Here is a 23154-nt window from a genome sequence, read left to right as displayed (position 1 = left end):
GCAAAATTATCTGAGTGATGAGGTTAGAATTAGAACCTAATTTAGGTGATTTCTGGTAAAATTCACTGACAGAAAAAGTAGCCAGGTTATCTTGCTCTATTTTTTTTTTTTTTTTTTGGTAATTGAGCCCATCGCCCATCCTATTCTTGAGCCCTCATTCTGATTGATAGCTGAAAGTATTTAATCCTGCTGGTTAAAGGCATGTCAGTCTCTCAAGTCTCCCATAGGCTCTTCTTCATGCTGTGTACTTCCTTTACAGGATATTGGTCAATTATTCCAGTTTAGGTTCTTGATGTGTACTAATTCATCCTTTTCTGTTTCTTGAAATATTAGCTTTCAAAGCTGTTGTCTTGCTGTGGATTTTTTTAAAAGTATAGTTTAAATATCAAAACTAAGCAATAACTTTGAAATAATTATCTTGGAAAAGAAAATAGGCAGGGTATATTTCTTGCATTTTCCCTTAATCGTTAGGAATGTTGACTTAAGGTTGAATCTGATTTCAGTCACCAAACTTAAAATATCCATACATTCATTCAGCATTTATTAGATATTTTTCTGTCTGACAACATGGGAGGAGGTTGTGATATATGTAATATACAAAGAAAAATTATAATTAAAGTGTTACTAGTTTTATAAATCTTTAGGCGAGCTGCTTTACTTCTCTTGGCTAATAGGGAGGTACTATCTTCCTCAAAGGGTTGTTAGATTGTAAAGACTAAGATTAAATTTCTCAAATGCCTCAGCTGGCCCATGGGAAGAACTTGGCTTTCCCTCAAAAGAGGAAAACAGGAAGATGCACACAAATAACTATAATGCGAGGTAAAACGAAGCATGTTGAAATAAAGTGTTATACAATTCAGGGGAAGGAGAAAACCTTTGGGATAGGTGGAGAGCCATAAAGTAAGAGTTACCCTTTTAATGGGGCCACGTGGAATGAGAGAGAGGGAAAAATATAGGTTGTGTCTCTAGGAACAGGGAGACAGATGAGTCTGATTAGAGCAGTGTATCTTAATCCCGACCCTGTGTTATCACTTAGGGTGCCTAAGAGTAAGTCAGTGCTCAGGCCCCAGCTGAGAATAAATAAACAAATTAGAATTTCTAGGTAGTGGGGTCTGGACATGGATCATTTTAAAATTACCCCTAGATGAGTTTAATGTGCAGCCAGGTTTGAGGAGACAAGAGAATTGGCTTCTGTGAAGGAGACAGTGGGAGGGAAGATCACAAACGTAGGGCTGGGTAAGAACCCAGAGGATCTTGATTTGAAGAAGTTTAAACATTAGCTGGCAGACATTATGAAGAGAGTCATTGAAGATATTTAAACAGAGCAATAACGTGAGACACAAGATAAGAACACTAATCTGTCAGCTTGTAGAATGCATTGGAATGGGATGGGATGACAAGTCGAAAGCTATAGCACATAGTCAAGACAGCTGGGAGGTAACGAGATGAAATAGGCATGGCAGAGGAAGAGAAACAGAGCCACTAGGATTTAGGTACTTTGTGCTAAGCAGTATGTTTTGAATATGTATCTTCTCAACCTCAATATATACAGGTAAGAAAACTGAGGCTCAGATAATTTAGTAATCCGCCCAGTGTCCAACGGCAGGCATACACAGCTTTTGACCATAGCCAAGGCCTGTACTCAGTCCCCCGTAGTACATTCTCCTCCTGGACCACTCTTCCTCTGTGAAAGAGCCTACAGGAAAGTAGAATTTGTAGAATTCAGCTATGAATTAGACAGATGAGGGTAAGGTACAAATAACCAGTAGGTTTTCAAATAAAGTTTATGAATAAATGAACACGGGAAAGAAACATCGTGGGAAGTCAGCTTTAAGTCACTGTGTATGTTTTGGTGACAGAAAACAATCCTTTTCCTCAAGTATTTCATTTTCTTTCAAGAGCAGTTACAACTGTTGACGATTGTTAAGAACGCCCATTATGCAGCAGTGACACACATTATCTTAACAACGCCAAGCTCTGTTCTTAGTATTTAATGACTGTCTCTTTTGTTTTCCATTTTCTCACTTCGTTCTTATAACTACTCTATGAAGGTCATAGAATAAAGGAAAGTAAGGCACTGAATTAAGTATCTTGATTCATCCATACAGTTTAGTAAACAGCAGAGCTGGGATTTCAACCACAGTAGTCTGGTTCCCTGCAACCAGCATACTTAATCATCATGATATACAGCCTCTTAAACTATACTTAACAGAGTCTTCAGTGTGAAAATAAATATGTAGGATGATAGAAGTTTGTTTTATTAAGTTTCACAGTAGCCCTGAGAGGTAGTTATTTGCCTCATTTATGGAGGGAAGCTGAGATTGAGAATTTAATCCAAAGATTTTTGTCCATGACACAGTTAGTGAATGAGCTGTGCTGTATCCCTCAGTCAAGGCGAATGAGGACTAGGGGGAGGCTATGAATTTAGCAATTAAAAGAGCAGTTGAGATAGATGCCATATCATAGGGAGTAAATATTTTAGCAGTTTAAGCAAGGGAATTTTGCTGGTGAAAGGATGGAAACAGGAGTTCACTGCCTGGTCAAAATAAGGCCAAGAGATGGTATACACAGGTATAGTTTTAAGGGATAGAAGTCACCTATATTGTTTGTTAGAAAGGGAACTGCTTTTAATAGGAGAGATAGTAAATGGAGTCAAGAGTAACAGGGACCTTGGAAAGATGCACAGTTCTTCTAAAACAGGAAGAAAGAATGTGTTGGAGAAAAGAAAAAGGCATTTTGAAATATGCAAGATTTGAATTGGGAGAACTCTTGAGAGTTTGAAGTTGCTGAGAATGAGTGGACAGAAAGTTAGAGGCATATAAAGGAGAGAAAGAGTTTGAATCAACTGCTGTAAGAAGGAATATAAAGATGGATTATGAAAGAAGTTTTTAAATGTGCAATCAGAATTAAGAGCTGAGATGAGGTTACATAGAATTATTTAGAGTGGATCTAACCAGTAAAGCTTATAATTAGGCTTTTTCCTAGCAATAATCATCAATCTGGCAGTGGGAAAGAAAATGGACATTACGTGTTTATCCAGGAAAGGCCAAGAAGTTTCAATGAAAGATAAATGGGCAGTTTTCTCACCTTTATTTATACAGGATATCAATGCTTGATCTGTCATATATGTAGTAAACATTTTTTCCCCAGTTTGTCTTTTGCCCCTAGTTTATTTTTTATGAACGTTTAGATGGTACTACCATTTTTGGCTGTTACAAACAATTCTGCAGTGAACATTTTTGTATATATCTCTCTGTTCAAATTCAAGTATTCCTGTAGGATAGATTCCTAAAAGCAGAACGTATGTTAACAAAATTTAGGCTTCTGGGTGGTTTTTTTTTTTTTTTTTTAACTAAGTGGATTTATTGAGATGTAATTCACATACCTTACACATCTCCCATTTAAAATGTACAAGTCACTGGTTTTAGTTATGTTCTTAAGAGTTGTGCAGCCATCACCACGTCAATTTTAGAATGTTTGTATCATCTCCGCAATACCCCTTGAACCCATTAGCAGTCACTTCCGCAAAACCCTTAGCAGCCATTAATCTGCTTCCTGTCTCTGTAGGTTTGCCTGTTCTGGACATTTCTGGTAACAGAATCATGTCTTTAATATCTGGTCTTCCGTACCAGCTTATTTCACTTAGCATAATGTTTTCAAGGTTCATCCATGTTTTAGCATGTACCAGCACTTCACTCCATTTTATTGAACAATATTTCATTGTATGCTTTATACCACGTTTTCTTTTTTCGTTCATCAGTTGATGGACATTTGGCTTGTTTCCACTTGGTTGTGATGAGTAATGTGGTTAGGAACATTTATGTACAAATGTTTGTGAGAATATGTTTTTATTTTTCTTTAGCATCTTCCCAGGAGTGAAAATCCTGGGTCATATGATAATTCTGTGTTTATTTAACCTTTTAAGGAACACCTGTTAAACTTTGATAGATAATGCCAAATTACCTTCTAAAATTTGCTTTACCAACTAGAGAAGTATGAACTTATGCTTCCAGCATGTAGGAGAGTTCCTGTTTTTCTGCATAGTGGCCAACACTCAGAGCTCTCCATCTTTAATATTTTGTCCATCAGTTTATTGACACCTGGTAGCTTGTTTTGATTCATGTTTCTCTGATTCCTAGTGAGGCTGCAGTTGACCATCTTTTCATAATGTTTCTCAACTTTCAGTGTTTCTTCTGGGAATTGTCTCTTTCTATTTTTTGGCATTTTTTGGGGAGAGGTTATTTATTTTCTTTTATTTACAATTTCTAGGGATGCTTTATAAATGCTTCGTTCTTTGTGTGTTAAATCTGTGTTGCAAATATTTTCTCTCAGCCTTTTCTGTCTCCTTTAACTTTGCCACTGGTATCTTTTATATACCAAAGCTTTTCATTTTTATGAGATTAAATCATTTGATCTCTTCTGTTATGGCTTTTGTTTTTAAATTTTTTCCTTGTATCTGTTTTATGTTTCTCCTACCCAAGATTAAAACTAATACTCTCTAGTATTTTCTTCAAATGCTTTTGTAGATTTTTTTTTTTTTTAATGTTCAGCTCGTTAATCCATCTGGTTATTTATTTATGAGTGGTATGAAGTAGGGATCTACCTTTTTACTTTTTCCCAAAGAATTTCCTAATTCCAGTCAGTTCTCCACAGATATGAAACACCTGCTTTATCAAGTAACAGATTTTCCCATAGGTATGAGTCATTTTTTGGAGTCTTCTATTCCACTAATCTATTTGTGAGTTCTTATGCCCAAACTACACTGTTACATAGTTATATAATACACTTTGGTATTTATTAGCACGTTCCCTAATATTGTACTTTTTCAAATTTATCATGGTCTTTTCCATACTATCTATTCCAATTAAATGCTTTTCCAGCTTTTTAATTTCTAGTTTAAGAAATCTCTAAACATTTTGCTTGAGCTTACAGTAAATTTGTGTATTATTTTAGAGAAGTGACATCTTTACAATATTAGGTCTTCCCATCTAGATAGTTTTTTATATCTTTAAATGAAAGTATATATTTTTGATCATATAGTTCTTGAATTCATGTACGTTATTCTACCTCAGTTATTAAAACTAGCTTTTGCTTCTGCCATAGAGTACAAATAAAACTGCAATAGAACTAATCACTGAATTCATTCTTGCCCACGCCTCAGTCCTTCGCAGTAACTAGCCTGGTATTTTAAACAGTAAATCAGATCATGATATTCTCTCACTTAAAACCATTCAATAGCTGGCTTCCCCATGCACTTAAAATAAAATCCAAACTTCTTAGCAGGGTCTTAAAATCCTTTTGTGGTCTGGCCCCTATTAACCTGCCAGATATCTTCATTTTTACTGTTGCCTGTATTTTGAGCTGAGGTTTTCTTTGATTTTATTTTCCCATAGATCAGTCTTCCCATGGCCTCCTTTCTTTCGTAAACGAATCCCGTAGCGTTTGCGTACCCTCTCTTTTTGTATGTATTGTACATTATTGCTTTCGTATGTTTATTTGATGATTATTTTTATTTTAATGTTTTCTTCATTTTATGGGATTGAAATAGAGTCAGGTCTTATAAATCAGAAACCCACATTCTTCGTTTCTTTTTTCTTTTGATATAAATCACTATGGCAGTCCTTCCAGGCATAGTTAATTGAAAGCTGATAGACTCAAGATACATAGACAGTACGAGAATCTAAACTCTGAAGATTAAGATCATTTTGAAATTTTCATATTTTTAAGTAGTTAATGTGAATTGCAGTTAGTGGCCAGGTGCTATACAAATTTGAAATGTATTTGGTTTATCAGAATTTATGTGAGGAAAGGTCAGAAGTGCTCCTTTTCTCCAAATTCTATTAGTTGTAAAAATATATTAAGTTAGCTAGAACTAAGTTGCCAGACAAAATGCAGGACTCCCATTTAAATTTGAATTTCAAATACACAATCATTTTTAGTGTAAGTATGTCCCGTTCAGTATTTGGAATATACTTATACTGAAAAATTATATTTTGTATCTGAAATTTATATTTAACTGGGCATCTTTGTTTTTATTTGCTAGATCTGGCAACCCTGGCTAGACACCAATTCTCGAGCAACCTGACTTCTCAGCAATTCGACAGACAGCTAATAAGGGGTTTTTAAAAAGCTCCTCACTTCAAAAATAGATTTCACAAAGTTTATGGCTCAGATGGCATGTACCTTTACCTATAAGTGAGACAACCAAGCCTTTTTCTGTATTGTATTGCTTTTTGGTTTAGGTATTCTAACATCCTTCAAGTCCTTTTTTTCTTTTTTTCTCCATATTTTTAACTATAGATTCTTTAGCTTACTTACTCAAGGACCCTACATAATCTCACCCCAGCTTAAGTTTTCAGCCATCATGAACCTGTGCTTGAACAGAATCATGCTACTTGCTTTCATGTCTTTGTTCATGCCGCTCCCTGTGCCTGAAGACCTGTATCCCTCGCGTCTGTGCCTGTCCAGTCCTTCAGCTCGCACTTCGTGTGCCCTCCCTTCCCCGGGGCACTCCCTGACTCCCACAGCTGCAGGTCATCCATCCTGCCTCTGAGCACTTTGCCCTCATGGCACTTACCACATTCTACTTTGGTTTTTTTGGAGGGGGCGGAGGGGTTGAATTTTTTTAACTGTAGTAAGAACATTTAACGTGAGATCTATCCTGTAACGAATTTTTAAGTATGGTATTAACTGTAGGTACAAGATTGTGTAGCAGATCTTTACGACTTATTCGTCTTACATCACGGAAAGTCTCTGTCTGTGGAACAGCAGTTCCCCACCCCATCTCCTCCTCCCAGCTCCTGGCAAAACCACCCTCGTACTCTCGGCTTCTAGGAGTTTGACTATTTTAGAAACCTCGTCTAAGTGGAATCATGCAGTATTTCTCCTTCTGTGACTGGCATATGTCGCTTAGCATAAGGTCCTCGAGGTTCATACATGTGCACATATAATAAGATTCCCTTCTTTTGTAAGCCTGAGTAATATTCCATTGTATGGATATTGCACAGTTTCTGTATCCATTCATTTGTTGCTAGACACTTAGGTTGTTTCAGTTTCTCGGCTATTGTGAACAGCGCTGCAGTGAGCATGGGAATGCAGATATCTCTTTGAGATCCTGATTTCATTCTTTTGGACTAAATACACCGAAGTGGAACTGTTGGATCATATGGTGGTTCTATTTTTAATTTTTTTGAGGAACCTCCATCCTGTTTTCCATTTTAGATCCCCACCAACAGTGTACAAGGATTCAGATTCTACACACCCTCCCCGGCATTTATCTTTTGTGTTCTTGAGAATGGTTAGCCTAACATTGTGGTTTCAGTTTGCACCCCTCTGATGATCAGTGATGTTCAGCATCTTTCCATATACCGTTGGCCGTTTTATGTATTCTTTAGAGAAATGTCTTAAGTCCTTTGCCCAGATTTTTTTGTTTTGGCGTCTTGTTTTGCTTTCTGGGTTATTTGGTCTTTTGCAGTTGAGTTGTAGGAGTTCCTTATATATTGTGGATATTAACCCCTCATCAGATACATGGTTTGCAGAGGGGCTCTTTGCTCCTTCGTCTTCATATTCCCAGTGGTACCTTTGTATTCCTGCACTGTGCTTAGCATTGTTCTTTTTCATACTCGGCACCCAGAGCACGTTTGTTAAATAAATGTAGTGCAGTTACCTGCTTTCCAAGTCAGCGTCAAGTTGAAAGGCCCAAGAAGGACTTCTGTAGACACCCTGACAGTAGCGAGAAGTGATAGTTGGGAGTGGAGGAGAAGGCTATAGAAAAGCAAGCTCAGGAATGCAAAACTCTGCATTTAGGTACAGTGCCACTGACTGAATGGAAAGGTTGGTAGACAATCACCATGATTAGTCTTAAATGCTAGGCTAAGAAAACGAAGTTAGCCAGAAAATTCTGAAATGTGTAATGACTTAATTATTAGAATTTTCTGCAAATGTAAGCAGACTTCTTTGAGACTTATGAAGTCTCTTATAACTAAATTCTTTAAGTTTTAATATGAGGGTAGTGTATCCTCACTATAATTACAACTTTGTACAATAAATATTCTTAATGATGCACTTTAGCTATCAAAAGAAGATAAAAATTATAAGTACATGTCCTGTTTAAGGAAATAGGAGTTAACACATTTTTAAAAAGCTACCATCCAAACAACATACCTAAACATGTGATTACTGACTTAATCTGAACAATTCATTATTCAAGAATTATGAACAGCTAATTTGCTATATTTAGTAGCATGATATTATAAATATACTATTCTAGACATTTGTTTACAATTCTAAGGAAATAGATGATGTAGTATCAAGTTGTAACACTAGGTGGTGATAACTGATTTTAGAAATTGAAGTGTGAAAATGTTTCTTAACATGTATTCTTTGAACTTGAAAACATTTAGTGCTGCTTACATTTTGGAAGGAAGAGGAGGAAAAAATTCGAAAGGCTGTGGAGGACCATCGCTGCCTGTTCGGGCTGCTCTTTTTCCTTTGAAGGCTGTAATTCAACAATTCTCAGAATTTTTGGTCTCATGACCTTTACACTATTAAATATAGTGAGGATCCCAAAAAGCTCTCGCTTATTTGGTTTATAGGAAAATAATAATCACTGGGTTTTTTGTTAAAAATTAAGAGTGAGAAATTTTAAAAGATGTATTCATTTTAAAATTACTTTAAATATAAGTATTTTTAATTAAACTATCTTCCCAAATAAGAAAAAAATTTCGTAAGAAGAGTGACATTGCTTTAAAATTTTGCAAGTCTCTTTAATGTCTAGTTTATTAGCAGACAGCTGGATTCTCATATCTGTTTATAGATTCAATCTGTTGGGAAATAACGTATCAGTTAGCCTCTGGAAAACCCCACTATACACTCATGAGAGAGTAAGAGTGAAAAAGGCAATTAACGTCTTTTCATGTAAATCATTTCGGTTTCATGTAGTCTCTAAAAGGGACTTAGGCATCCCTAAGGATCATAACCAAAATTTGGGAACTATCACTATGTCTTCTCTGCCTGTAAGAAGTTTGTGAAAAAATACAAACTCTATGTATACGTGCCTTCTATTAATTTTGAATTTACAAAGCGTAAAGCTTAAGCAACAAGTTCCTGGTTTATACCATCTGGATGTTGTACTTCAGGACACACAGTAAACTATTTACAACAGAAGCAAATACGTTGATATTATTACATTAATTGATAAGAAAAACATAATATCCTAATAGGAAAATGGATGATATATAACGAGATGGTAAAAAGGATGTAGAGTTATATATACATTGTGTTTACAGTGGACATAATTTTTAACCGGAAAAAAACATGCTTTTTAGAAATATGTGTGGACCCAAATTACTATTATAGTGGTACTTGATGTACTTTAGCTGAAAGCTGTAGTCTGAAAAGACTTTATTACCATCACAGTTACATCTCTGATGTGGAATAATCTGTCTTTTCATTTTCTGTGCTTTTTCTATTCTTTCTTACCCATTTCCATGATGTCAACTCTCATCTCTATGCAGGTGATTCCCCAGACTTTACATCCAACCCTAATTTCTCTTCCGTGTTCCTGAGCCTTACTTCTAGTTTTGTATCCATCTCTAGCTAGAAGTCCTAATGGCGCCTCAATCCTAGCTTGTCTAAAACCAAACTCATATTCTCTCTTCACGCCCCTTTAGAACCTACTTCTTCTTAATTCTTTCCCTTAGTTAATCACCATTTATCAAGTTCCCCAGTCTAGAAACCTTTAAGGAAGCTTTGACAAATTCTTCACCCCTTAGATACATTGATTTATCATAGTTCTTTACCATTTCCTCTGCTTTGAATTTTCTTCTTATCCTCTTCTTGGCCTGGAAAATTCCTACATATGCTACAAGATTCAATTCAGATGTTACCACTTGTGTACGCCTTCCCTAACACAGTAAGCAGATGCTTTAATACAACTATAAGATGTGTGTGTTCATATAAACAGAGAGCACAAGTTTTTCATCTGCCTCCTTTGATAAGCTCTTAGCCTTTGTAAAGCAGTTACTGTGTTCTATTCATCCTTATTTCCCCAGTCTTAAGCATGCTGCTTGTGTTTGTTTATGGGAGAGAGGAATGGTATCAAATGTCCATCAAAAGTTAACATTGAATATAAAGTTTTATAAATACATTTAATGTACATCTGAAGGATCACATTACCCACTACCTAATTTAATGGTATTTTATAATGAGTAGTAGTGTCACGATGACTTGATGTGCACTCCTAACAATAAATATATGCTGAGCTTTAAAGTATAGTTTTGGGTAAAAGTAAAAGTTCTGGTGTAGAGTATATATATATATGTTTACATATATATTTACATTGAAGTGCTTTTCAGATTTATATGCTAATGCAGTGCTAACTTTTTTGTTGCAGAACTTCTTGGTATACATGAACAAGCAGCTGTAGGATTCTTAACACTGATGGAAGCATTAAGATACTGTAAGGTAAGTTGATTTTTAAGATACCTTGAATGGTTTGTATTCACATGTCCACTGTTGCAGAGAGCATTTTTCTCGTGGGACAACGTATTTTAGCTTACTACAGACAGTGTGTACTCTCAGTTCTTTTCTGGCCACCCTTCCTGAACTGACAGGCTTATCAAGGATGGAGTTAAGCTGGCTGATCATGCTGAGTCTCCTTATTTTTTGAGGCTTGTTCCTTTTTGAGGGTCGGGGGCAGAACCCAGCATGAAATAATTTATAAAAACAGATATCCGTTATCGAATATAAATATAGTTTTGGGGAAACTGAGGGGACAGAATGCCCTGTTTGTTCCTCACTAACAGTATGCTTCGCTGAAAAAACTGATAATACTTTATCAGGCAAAGAAAAAGAATCTGCTAAATGCCTGAAATTCTAACTTGTCTTTTTCATCTGAAAACTGATTTCACACTAAAAAGCAAAATCCAAGCACTTCACAGCATTAAACTCTTTAACACATGTGCTGGAATTAGGAACTGCCATGAAACTCTCATTTTTTGATATATATTTCATAGCTTTCCTGCACATTCTGAAATAACTATTGGATATTCCAAATAGTTTTAAATGGAGTTTAAATCGTTAATGATTTGCGCTTAATAAGATGTTCTGATTTGGGGGAAAGAAGGAAGTAGCTCTCATATTCTTTTCCATTTTAGAATGGTGGTTCCATAGCAGTGGTTGATTATTTTTAGTAACAATAACAGTGCCTTTTTTTCTTTTTTCCTTTCTTCCTTCCTTCCCTTCCTCCCCTCCCTTTCTTTTTTACCAGACAGCATTCCTCTTTCATGACAACACTTGGACAGGGGTGACAGGGATATGATAATCAAATAGGTGTCATCCTGCCCTTATTCATTAGTAGTAATTGTACTGTCAAACAGTAGCAACTCTTATATTTTCAGTGACTTTAATTACACAAGGTAAAGCTATTCTGAGGCAGCCTAGCGACTGGAGAATCAAACTGCGTCTCCTCCCCAGCACACCCGCAGACGCTCATATTCCTAAAAGTGTGTGTGCACGTAAAAAATGGTGACCACACAGAAGCGGTGGATATGTTACTTAGCTTGATTGTGGTGATCTTTTTACGGTGTGTACATATATCCAGGTATCAAGTTGTACACCTTAAATACATACAATTTTTGTATGTCAAAGATACGTCAGTGAAGCTGTTTTCTAAAAACTGTGTGGTGTGTGTTTTGCAGACAGATAGGGTGTGAAGATGATATATTTTGAAATCTTCACCCTGTGGCCTTAAGGCCCTGATGGTCTGGATTCTGTCTGTCCTTCCAGAGTTGCGTTGCACTCTCTCCATTGCTGTGCTCCAGCCACGCTGGCCTCCTGTCAGTTTTTCATACACGCCAGGCCCTTTCCTACCTGGTGAGCCTTCGTACTTCCTTCATTTCTGCGTGGAATACTCCAGCTCTTAAATGGATGGCTCACTCTCTCCTTCAGACTCTACTTCACACTGTGCCTCAGAGACCCTTTCCTGGACCATTCCCTCAGTGACTCTTTCACATTATTTCATAGGAATAATCACTTTGCAGTGATCTTTTTTATTGATTTAGTTATCTTTTTTTAATCTTGAATTTGTTTTTCTGTTGTCCCTAATGGAATGTGAGCTCTTTGAAGGCAGGCACATTGTCTTTCTGGGTACATATTAGATGCTCAGTCAATATTTGTTGAATGAATGAGCAGACAATTTCACCAGAATTGTAATTTTCTAAATATGTGCATTTGCTTTTCTTTAACTGTTAGATAGAACAGAGGAATGTCTGTTTTATCCCCAAGATCTTAGTGGGAAGTCATTAGCTGCTGTATATTCTCCTGTTACTCCAGTATTATTGCTCTAGTGCCAACCTAGTGTTACTGCTCTAGTGTTCTAGCGGTAACTATGGTGTTTTCTAGGTTTAAAGATATTTTTAATGGTGGGATACAGCACACTGATACTCAGATAGATGAAAGGCAGAACTCTGTGACCTACAGCTCCAAACAAGAGAATGCTACCAGGCAGGGCCAAGAAGAGAATTATACCTGGGGACAAGGCAACAGCAGGCTGCAGCCCTAGGGAGCAGCTTACGTGTGGAAATTGGGATGGAGTTAGCTGGGTTGCCCGGGCTCCCTGTGACCTGGCTGGTTTGAATAGTTTGGGTGAGCCCTGGGCTTGGGAGTTGTCCCTTGTTGTCTGGGGCCTGACTCCAGAGCGATTAGGGCCATGCAGAGTGGCCTGGGGTGAGGAGACATGTCAGGTGTCTGGGGTTTGGACTTAAATGAGCTGTGTTTTCTAAGGGAATTGACCAGCCCCCAGTCAGGGCCTCAAAGCTGAGTTAAGACAGCATTAAAGAAACAAAACAAAAACAAAAAAACACTCTCTCTTACACTCTGGTGCTCATCTGTATATAACTGTAGATATCCTTCTGAAAATATATATACATTCACTTATTTAGAGAAATGGCCTTAAGGGAATAATTGTGTTTGTATTAGTTTTGTGAATCTGAACATCTCCCTGTTCTTTGATAGTGCAGCAAATTGCCCTTTAGAATTGAAATTAACATTTTCATATCATTCTGCTCATATGTGTTCATTAAGACAAATGAAACAGTCTCTCTCACGGTCTCTTTAGGTGTCTCTCTCTCTCTTTCCCTCTCCTGCCCCTGTATGCGTGCGCACGCGCGCGAGATAAAAGGTGACTCAGTGCTTTTGGCTGTGCACATTTTAAAAAACTCATACATAACTCATGCATAAAATTCACCATTTTAAAGTGTGCTCTTGAGTGGTTTTTCGTATATTCATAGGGCTGTGCCATTATGACCACTATCTTATTCCAGTATGCTTTCCTCTCTCCAAAAAGATCCTCTAAACCAGGGGTCCCCAAACCCCAGGCCTCACAGCAGGAAGTAAGCGGCAGGCGAGCGAGCAACCGAGCGAAGCTTCATCTGCCACTCCCCACTGCTCCCCATTGCTCGCATTACCACCTGAGCCATCCGCCCCCGCCCCCATTCCCCCCACTCCCCTGCAACCCCAGTCCATGGAAAAATTGTCTTCCACGTAACCGGCCAAAAAGGTTGGGGACTCCTGCTCTAAACCCTTTAGCTGTCACCTCGTTCCTCCCCAGCCCCTGGCAACTTTCTGTCTCTGCAATTTTGCCTGTTTTGGACATTTCATTAAATTTAAATGGAATCCTACAGTATGTGGCCTTTAGTGTCTGGCTTCTTTCACTTAGCATAATGTTCTCAGTGTTCATTCATGTTTTAACACGTATTAGTACTTCATTCCTTTGTATGACCAAATAATATTCTATTGTATGATATATCAGTTTATATCAGTTTCATTTTTCTATTTATCAGTTGATGGACATTTGGCTTGTTTCTGATTTTTGACTATTACGCATAATACTGCTATGAACATTAATATATAAGTCTTTAGTGAGCATGTTTTTATTTGTCTTGAGTGTATACCCAGGAGTGAAATTACTTGGTCATATGATAGTTATATACGTAGCTTTTGGAGGAACTGTCAAACTGTTTTCCAAAGTGGTTGCTCCATTTATGCCTTCTTTTATTTATTTTTCTTATTACAGACACTTCGTGAGCTCAGCACTCATTTACCCTTTGATCCCACTGTTTGTAATTTTATCCTCATGTTTTACTTCTACCTTAAACGCACACACATATATACACACACACACTTTTTCTAAAGGAGAAGTTAAACAGCACCTGAACTTTTCACTGCAAGAGGCAGCGTGATGTAATAGAAAGCTGCCACATGAGGAATTATAAAACCTGAGCTTTGACCCCAGCTCTGTACTAGTTAGCTGTCTGAATTCCGGCCAAGCACGGGTCCTGTGGAGTTTGCAGCTTCCTTATGTAAAGTGGAAGGCCTTGCACTGAACACCTCTAAAATCCCTTCACTCTGAACTGTGACCAGAGCTTTTCCTGTTTCTTTGTCCTTGTGCTGTTAACACTTTTCTCTTGTCCTCAAACCATCCTTCCTCCTCTGCTGGTTCACCACTGCTGTTAGCACATCCGCTCATCCCTCCCCGTCCTCGTAGGTCAAAGATACTAGCTTTACGATCCCCGAATACAAAAGAGTACCCGCCTCTTTCCCATTTCCCGCCTAATGATAGCAGTCAGTTCCAAAGGGTGGTTGAAAGCCGGGCACCAGAGCAGGGCTTTTGGCTGCTTAGGGTCGAATGGTTGGCCCTGACTGCTGCGAGCAGCCACTTGGAATTTTCCAGTTCTAGGGAGTCTGTGTGAGAAAAGAAAATTCAGCACGTGTGATTGGTAAGGTTAGTTGTCAGAGTCTTTGTCCATCTAAGAGTGTGGGTGATTCATGTGAACGTGATCCGAGTTCACAAGTCTTGAATTTTAAGCTTTTTTTCCCTCGGTCACGCACAAAAAAATGATACTCTCAAATTTGGGGTACTGTCATTTTTATATTAAATATATAACCTCGAAGGCAGGCTATAAAGTATAACTTCTTACATATTTTTTTTTTTTTTTTTTTGCGGTACGCGGGCCTCTCACTGTTTTGGTCTCTCCCATTGCGGAGCACAGGCTCCGGACGTGCAGGCTCAGCATCCGTGGCTCACGGGCCCAGCCGCTCCGCGGCACGCGGGATCCTCCCAGACCGGGGCACGAACCCGTGTCCCCCGCATTGGCAGGCGGACTCTCAACCACTGCGCCACCAGGGAAGCCCGATATTTTAAAGAGACTTAATACTGTAAAACTTTGAATTTACTTTCTACCATGAAGAATCAAATGACAGGATTCTTTTATATTCTTAAATGTTTGGGAGTGTGTGTTTTGCTTTAGAGAGACTACTGTGTTGCCCCAGGTTCTTTGAAGACAGAATATTCTTAAGGTTTTTCCCCTTATTTATTCATATATCTACTCACTTGTTAATTTATAATTATTTTCCTGATAATTGTTGTCAAGGTTATAGTTTTAGGGTTTGAGGTACTAAGCTGAAATTCTAGAAGTGGTCATTTTATCTAGGATCTTTAGTGAAACCTGAGAATGATTCTTAGAGCTAAACTAATTATTTTTAGCTGTGTTAAATCTGTATTATTCTTCTGGTGGAAAGGTGTAGTAAAAACTTGGCCCTGGCCGTCTCCGTAACTTTCCTCTTTCACACTCAGCATTTGACCGTTACGGGTAAGGCATTCTGGCGCAATCCATTACTCCCTCTCAATATGAATTAGACACTTCAGTTATGCTTCATATATTTGTTGGCAGAGATTTAACAGGCAGTATAAAATTTTCATTTGTTTATTTATTTTGCTACATTTGTTCTAGGTTGGTTCTTACTTGAAATCTCCAAAATTCCCTATTTGGATTGTTGGCAGTGAAACTCACCTCACCGTATTTTTTGCCAAGGTATGCTTATTGCAGGATTTTTTTTTTTTTTTTGGTAAGTATGACATCAGGCAAACAAGTAATATAAGTCCATGTTTAGTTTGGATCTTTGAACAGACTTCAGTGTATTCCCACTGTGAAGTGGATTGTTTCAAAACCGTTATACTAAAGGACGTACTGTTGTGCTGCTTTGGTTTTGGAATCATTTCAGTAAAATCAGTCATGATTTACTTATAATTTCTTTATCTTTTCCAACTTTAGAACTTTGGCTCTTGATTTTTTTCAGAAATCACCTTGTGTCATGGTGAAAATAATTGCAATTAAATGTTTTGGTTTACTCTTTTGCAGAGAGGATAAGAATCTAACGTGATATAAAATAGTTTTAGTTACAACATCTAGGAAAAAGCATTTTAAAATCTATTAATAGTTCAGTGGTATACAAGTCAGTTGCTCTTTCAGGATGGACTATTTCCTACAGTTTTAGTAGATACAATATTACAATATTGAAATAGATTAAATACATTTGAATATGTTTGTTATAAAATTCTTGCAACAAAACTGTTGCTAAATCCCAGCCTTTATAATGTTTCTTTTTCCACAATTGAGTGGTTAAGAGCCTTGAAGTCAGACAGCCTTCGTTAGAATCCCAACCATGCCACTTCCTAACATGGCTCAGCCTCTTCTCCCATGTCTTTAAAATAGGGTTTAATAATAGTGCCTTGCTCTTAGGATTGTTGTCAGGCTTAAATATTAAACAATTAGCAGTACCTAGTACAAGTTAAATGCCCAGTATATCTTAGCTGTTGTCATCATCATCATTGCCGTTTTCATTATTGTACATTTATTAAACATTTCTGGTATGCCTACATAGAGTTGCTAGATGTTGGACTAAAGGAAGAAAATATATAATTATATTTTTGATGTTTCTTAATTCTGTTGCACTTTCCTGATTACTCAGTGTGCTTTTTCAGCTTGTACTTGTTAAAGTACTTCATTTGTTTCTGTAAGAAGTATGAATTGTATAAATTGTACCAAAGACTGAACTGACAGTGCTAAGTTTTGTGGATCTATTTCATTATTTATTACTGTATTCACTTTTATTGTGCTGGCAAACATCCAGCTAGTGGATTTAGTGAAAGAAACATACTTACCTTTCCTTAAACAGGGAAAGCTATAAAATACAACCATAAGAGTACAGACCATACTGATTTGTTACATTTCGTCTGACAGCTTTTGCTATATATTTTCCTCCTGAAGTAGAGAGGAAGAAGTTAAAAGCAAATGTAAACTACAGAACCTAAACAACTAATTCCTGCCTGTGAGGATTTCATCATTTGACTCATTTTAGTGTCAAGTGTTATAAATTTCCAGAAAAGGAAATCAATTCCAATTCACATACAGAAATGTATTTTCAAGCCAATTATTATTTTTATCACCAAGCCTATTCGTTAACATTAGGAAAACTAATAAATTCTATCAAACTATATGTGTCAAATATAAAAGATAGTAAGATAAAAATATTTTAAACCTTAAATTTTATGATTGATATTTAAGAAATGATTTTGTTGTCAAAACAGCAGAAGAGGTTTCACGGGAGGTTAATAGAAGGAACAGTGTCACTTGCACTATGTAAATATGCAGACATTTTGTTTTCAAACATCGAAATGTTAGGTATGTTGAGAGAGTCATGGGAGTGAATGATACCCACCTTTCTATGGAGTAGACACTCCTTACCTACCTGTCCTGGTATTCTTTGTTGTTCCCATAGCAGTGGGTCCATTGTGCTGTTGCATTTATCACATGATGCACCGTTGCTACTACCCGCGCCTTTCTTTGCATGGCCCGTGGTCAGCAGTGGGGCACGGACTCTCTCATTCATCTTCTTATCCGTAGGCCCCAGCCACTGCATTGAAAAGTGGAATTGAGCCATGAAGTACATAGAAAAACTTTAAAAACCCTGCCACACCAGTTGTGGACCTGACAAAACACACTCAGCGTACACCGTGGATGTCAGTCAGGGTTTTTAAATCTGTCTTCATGTATTTGCATCCTTGAAGCTGCTAATAATCCTGATAGGAAAGTGCACACATACATAAAGTAATTCTAGAAAAGCTTACGTTAAGATTTCAGGTTCTTCTACTGTTATAAATCATAAAGACCAGGTATTCCAAATACCTTATCTCTCTTTTAGAGCTCTTAAATTTTGTACTGATTGTTTTGACACTTACCTTTGTGTTCTCCCCATCTGGTATATAGACCGGCACATACTGCAGAGAGATTCATTAGTTTAGTGGATAAAGCCTTTGCACGAATTTCCTACAGTTGGGTTCCAGTGACGTTTATATCTTCTAAAAATATGTCCTCATGACTCACTCTGAAGCTTCTTAAAAGCACGGGTACTTCCTTTTCCATGAATTTTAGCACAATTGAATTTGGATTGCTTGAACATGTTATCTTTATAGAGTTACAGGTAAAAAAATTTTCCCTTTGAAATAAAGTATTCTAAAGCTGGAAGAACATGTAAATGGTAAATAACATTGATGATACTTGATAGCATTTACTAGGTCCAATTTTAAGTTTTTTTAAATGAAGCAGTATTTATATATAGTCTTTAGCATATAGAAAATACTGTCAATTTTGCTTTTCTTTATGTTACAACAAGATCCATTATTTGGTCATTCTTTCTTGGATATTTATGTATTTGCACAAGTAATTTTAGCTATGGCTTTGTTTTTGTTATTCTGTTTGATTTTTGGTTTCTTTGTTTCTGGTAGGTAGGTTCACTTTATGTTCTTGGCCTGAAATGAACAACAGAGTTTTGTTCCCGGCCCCCCACCTGCCCCAGACCTTAATGTGAATGTTTATATCTTTTTCTGTAAAACTGGTGTGTGTGTTTGTCTGGAAATGTATTTTGTGTGCTGATTTCTTTGTCCTGATTACGATGAAGTAAAAAAGCATGTTTTAAGGTCAAAGTTTTCAAGGCAGTCTGTAATTTGGCATTGTAAAATGCCTTTGAAAAGCAGTCACCTTCTTCATGTGACTTACACACTGGAGGTGGTAATAGTTGCAGTTCTCTGCCTTCACATATATACCCATTTGTCAGATATTTACAGGGTGTATAATATGTGCCTGGTATTATGCAGGGTGCTGTGAATACATGGTAAGGGAAAGGATTAGGCACCTGTTTTTATGGAAGTGTGCTTTTAACGGGGGAGGCATTAATCAAAGAGTCACACTTATAAAATGACAGCTGTGATGGATGCTAACAAAACACAGGTCTGTAAAGCTTTAAGGAAGATTAGGAACCTCTCCTTGAGGAATTGATGTTGAAAGTGAGCCCTGAGGCATCAGTAAGATGAAACTACAGGGAGAGGGAAAAAAGAGCATTCCCTACTTAAAGAAACAGTTGGAGCAAGCAAACAGCCATAGAAGAAAGGACTGTGGTGTGAACAACGGAGAGGAGAGCAGGAGCGCTGAGAACTGGGGGCGGGACCGGGGGCGGGAGGAGGCTGCAGAGGTAGGCAGCCCATGCGACTCTCTTCTAAGAGTAAGGACCGCCACTAGACTTTAAAAATCGGTGGGAGTAGTTTGGGGGCGAGATATGAAGGAAGGGAGCAGGACTAAAAATGCACTTTGTAAAGATCACTCTGGCCAGTTGTGGAAGACAGACACTGAAGGATATCCTAGGAGTAGGTGAACAAGACTCCCGTAGTCTTCCTGGTGAGCAAAGTGTAGTTTGGTCCAGGGGAATGATGATAGAGATGGATAGAAGTACAACTTGAACAACACCGGGTTTGAACTGAGCGGGTCCACTTACACACGGATTATTTTTCCATAGTAAATCCTACACACTTCCCAGTTGGTTGGATCCCCAGGTGGTTGAATCCGTGGATGCGGAACCACGGATACAGAGGAACCATGGATACATAGGACCGATTATAAGTTAAATGTGAGTTTTCGATGGTGCTGAGTGAGGGTCAGCACCCCCAACCCCTGCATTGTTCAAGGATCAACTGTATATAAATTTGAGAGATTTATACCCGAGTTAAGCTGACAGGACTTGGTGATAGAGTGGCTCGGATAGATGAGGGGTGAGAAGCCTCATGAGATGTGTGTTTTTAATGATTAGATCTCAGCAGCTTTTCACTTGTTGAATGTACCCACTCATGATTAAAGCAATTTATTTTTCTTTGGCCAAATTGACCAGGTCAAGATACTGCAATGAAACGGCCCAACCAAATAATCTCACAGTGAGGTTTCCAAGTCCTGCCCACACAGACAGTGCTTTTTAGTTTTTCCACATATTAGCAGACCACCAAGGATCATCAGATATTTGAGGAATGCTAACGTGAAAAACAGAAATCAAGGACTTCCCTGGCATTCCAGTGGTTAGAACTCCACGCTCTCACTGCAGGAGGCACGGGTTCAGTCCCTGATTGGGGAACTAAGATACTGCAAGCCAAGTGGCTTGGCCAAAAAAAAAAGAAAAAGAAAAACAGAAATAAGAGCAAATAAGGAAAAAGGAACCGAAAAGATCAGAGACAGACCGAAAAGGCATGAAAGAAAAACTTCAAAAAACCAAAAACCGTAAGAGAAGTTATTATATCCATGAAACTATGGAGGCGATAAGGACAGAACATTTGAAGGACGAAAGAGAAACTGAAAACTTACTGAAAGAATTGAAAGACAAATTGGAGAATTCTCTTTCCTCCATCATTGCTCTAGCTTCCTAACTGATGACTAGACCATGCTGTTGCCCTTCATGGGTCTGTAGTAGCTTCTCAATTCAGGACTAAAAGGAGCCCATTAAAATGTAAGTCACTTCACGTCATTGGCTCCCTTTTCACTAAGAGTAAAAGCCAAAGTCCTTAGAATGACCCCCTAGGCCCTTCCTTTGCTAATCAGATTCCCTGTTGCCCTCTAATCTCATTTCCTACTACTCTCCCCTCCTGTCTTGCTTGGCCACGGTGGCCTTCCCTCTGCCTCAAAAGTGAGGCAAGCCCTCTGCCCCTGCTCTTCCCTTTAGGATCTTGCATCAGATGTCTGTATAAAGGATTCCTTCCTACCTTCAGGTCAGCATTCAAGTGTCACCTCCTTAGTGAGGCCTTCTCTAGCCACCTTTTCTAAAAGCTCAACCCCATCCTTTCCCCCTTTTCATTAAGATTCTCTCTCCCGCTCATTCTCGAAAATAGATTTATTTTTGGCGGGGGCCGTGCCGCACCACGCAGCTTGCGGGATTTTGGTTCCCTGTCCAGGGATTGAGCCCACACCATTGGCAGTGAAAGTGAGGAGTCCCGACCACTGTACCACCAGGGAATTCCCTCAAAAACAGATTTTTTTAAAAAATATTATTTATTTATTTTGGCCACACTGGGTGTTGGTTGCAGCCTGCGGGCTCTTAGTTGCAGCACGTAGACTTCTTACTTGCAGCATGTGGACTCTTAGTTGCAGCTAAGTGGTCTTTGTGGTTTGATTTACATTTTCCTCATGACTGATGATGTTGATCATCTTTTTACATGCTTTTTGGCCATTTGTATATCTTCTTTGGAGAATTGTCTATTCAGGTCCCTTGTCTATTTTTGAATTAGGTTGTTTGTCTTTTTATTGAAATGAAAGGTTTTAATAAATCCTGGTTACTAGGCACATACTATATATCTTAGTTATTTGTTTTATGTATTACCTGCCTCACTAGTAAGCTTTATGACAGCAGGATTTGGGTCTGTTTTGTTTCTGTTTCCTAACACCAAGAACAGTGTCAGGCACAGTGTTCATGCTCTATAGATTGCTGTTAAAGAAATAAATTAGCAGAAAACACCGAAGATTTATTTCACATTGTGATATAAGCATGTTAGTACTTGATAAAGGGGGAAAAGGGGACGTAAGTGTGCCAAGTTGTCTTTGATTACAAGAATTCAGTAGATCCCGGTGGTCTGACACGGGCCCTACCCTAGAGGCTGCTGTGGGAGGATGGTCCCCCCCCCTGGCGCCTGGGTGCCCCTGAAGCCCCCTGCAGTCCGTGGAGCTGATCCCTGCCATGTGGCTGACAGGCTCTTCATGCTCCGGCCGGGTGTCAGGCCTGTGGCTCTGAGGTGGGAGAGCCGAGTTCAGGACACTGGTCCACCAGTGACCTCCCAGCTCCACGTAATATCAAACGGCAAAAGCTCTCCCAGAGATCTCCATCTCAACACTAAGACCCAGCTCCATTCAACGACCAGCAAGCTGTAGTGCTGGGCACCCTATGCCAAACAACTGCAAGACAGGAACACAACCCCACCCATTAGCAGAGAGGCTGCCTAAAATCATAATAAGGACATAGACACCTCAAAACACACCACTGGATGCAGTCCTGCCCACCAGAAAGACAAGATCCATCCTCATCTACCAGAACACGGGCACCAGTCCCCTCCACCGGGAAGCCTACACAACCCATTGAACCAACCTTACCCACTGGGGGCAGACACCAAAAACAATGGGAACTACGAACCTGCAAAAAGGAGACCCTAAACACAGTAAGTTAAGCAAAATGAGAAGGCAGAGAAACACACAGCAGATGAAGGAACAAGGTAAAAACCCACCAGACCAAACAAATGAAGAGGAAATAGTCTACCTGAAAAAGAATTCAGAGTAATGATAGTAAAGATGATCCAAAATCTTGGAAATAGAATGGAGAAAATATGAGAAACGTTTAACAAGGACCTAGAAGACCTAAAGAGCAAACAAACAATGATAAACAACATAATAAATGAAATTTAAAAGTCTCTAAAAGAAATCAATAGCAGAATAACTGAGGCAGAAGAACAGATAAGTGACCTGGAAGATAAAATAGTGGAAATAATACCACAGAGAAGAATAAAGAAAAAAGAATGAAAAGAATCGAGGACAGTCTCAGAGACCTCTGGGAAAACATTAAATGCACCAACATTCAAATTATAGGGATCCCAGAAAAAGAAGAGAAAAATAAAGGGACTGAGAAAATATTTGAAGAGATTATTGAAAACTTCCCTAATATGGGAAAGGAAATAGTCAATCAAGGCTAGGAAGCGCAGAGAGTCCCACACAGGATAAATCCAAGGAGGAATATGCCAAGACACATATTAATCACAAAAATTAAATACAAAGAAAAAATATTAAAAGCAGCAAGGGAAAAACAACAAGTAACATACAGGGGAATTCATATAAGGTTAACAGCTAATCTTTCAGCAGAAACTCTGCAAACCAGAAGGGAGTGGCAGGACATATTTAAAGTGATGAAAGGGAAAAACCTACAACCAAGATTACTGTACGTAGCAAGGATCTCATTCAG

At 38.3% G+C, this 23154-nt stretch overlaps 1 protein-coding gene across 4 annotated transcripts in view; it reads left to right on the top strand.

The window, feature by feature from the left end:
• MINDY3 (MINDY lysine 48 deubiquitinase 3) overlaps positions 1-23154 on the top strand; it is a 95064-nt gene that overhangs the window by 26570 nt on the left and 45340 nt on the right. For all 4 annotated transcript variants that reach the window (XM_060162532.1, XM_060162523.1, XM_060162538.1 and 1 more), the window contains 2 exons: positions 10394-10464; positions 15792-15872. In XM_060162532.1, coding sequence (XP_060018515.1) covers positions 10394-10464; positions 15792-15872 — 152 coding nt within the window. The remainder of the gene's footprint in view (positions 1-10393; positions 10465-15791; positions 15873-23154) is intronic.

Source organism: Lagenorhynchus albirostris, chromosome 1 (assembly GCF_949774975.1).
Source record: "Lagenorhynchus albirostris chromosome 1, mLagAlb1.1, whole genome shotgun sequence".
NCBI lineage: Eukaryota > Metazoa > Chordata > Mammalia > Artiodactyla > Delphinidae > Lagenorhynchus > Lagenorhynchus albirostris.
The sequence above is the reverse complement of the archived record's forward strand: the minus strand, read 5'-3'. Positions and strand labels throughout refer to the sequence as shown.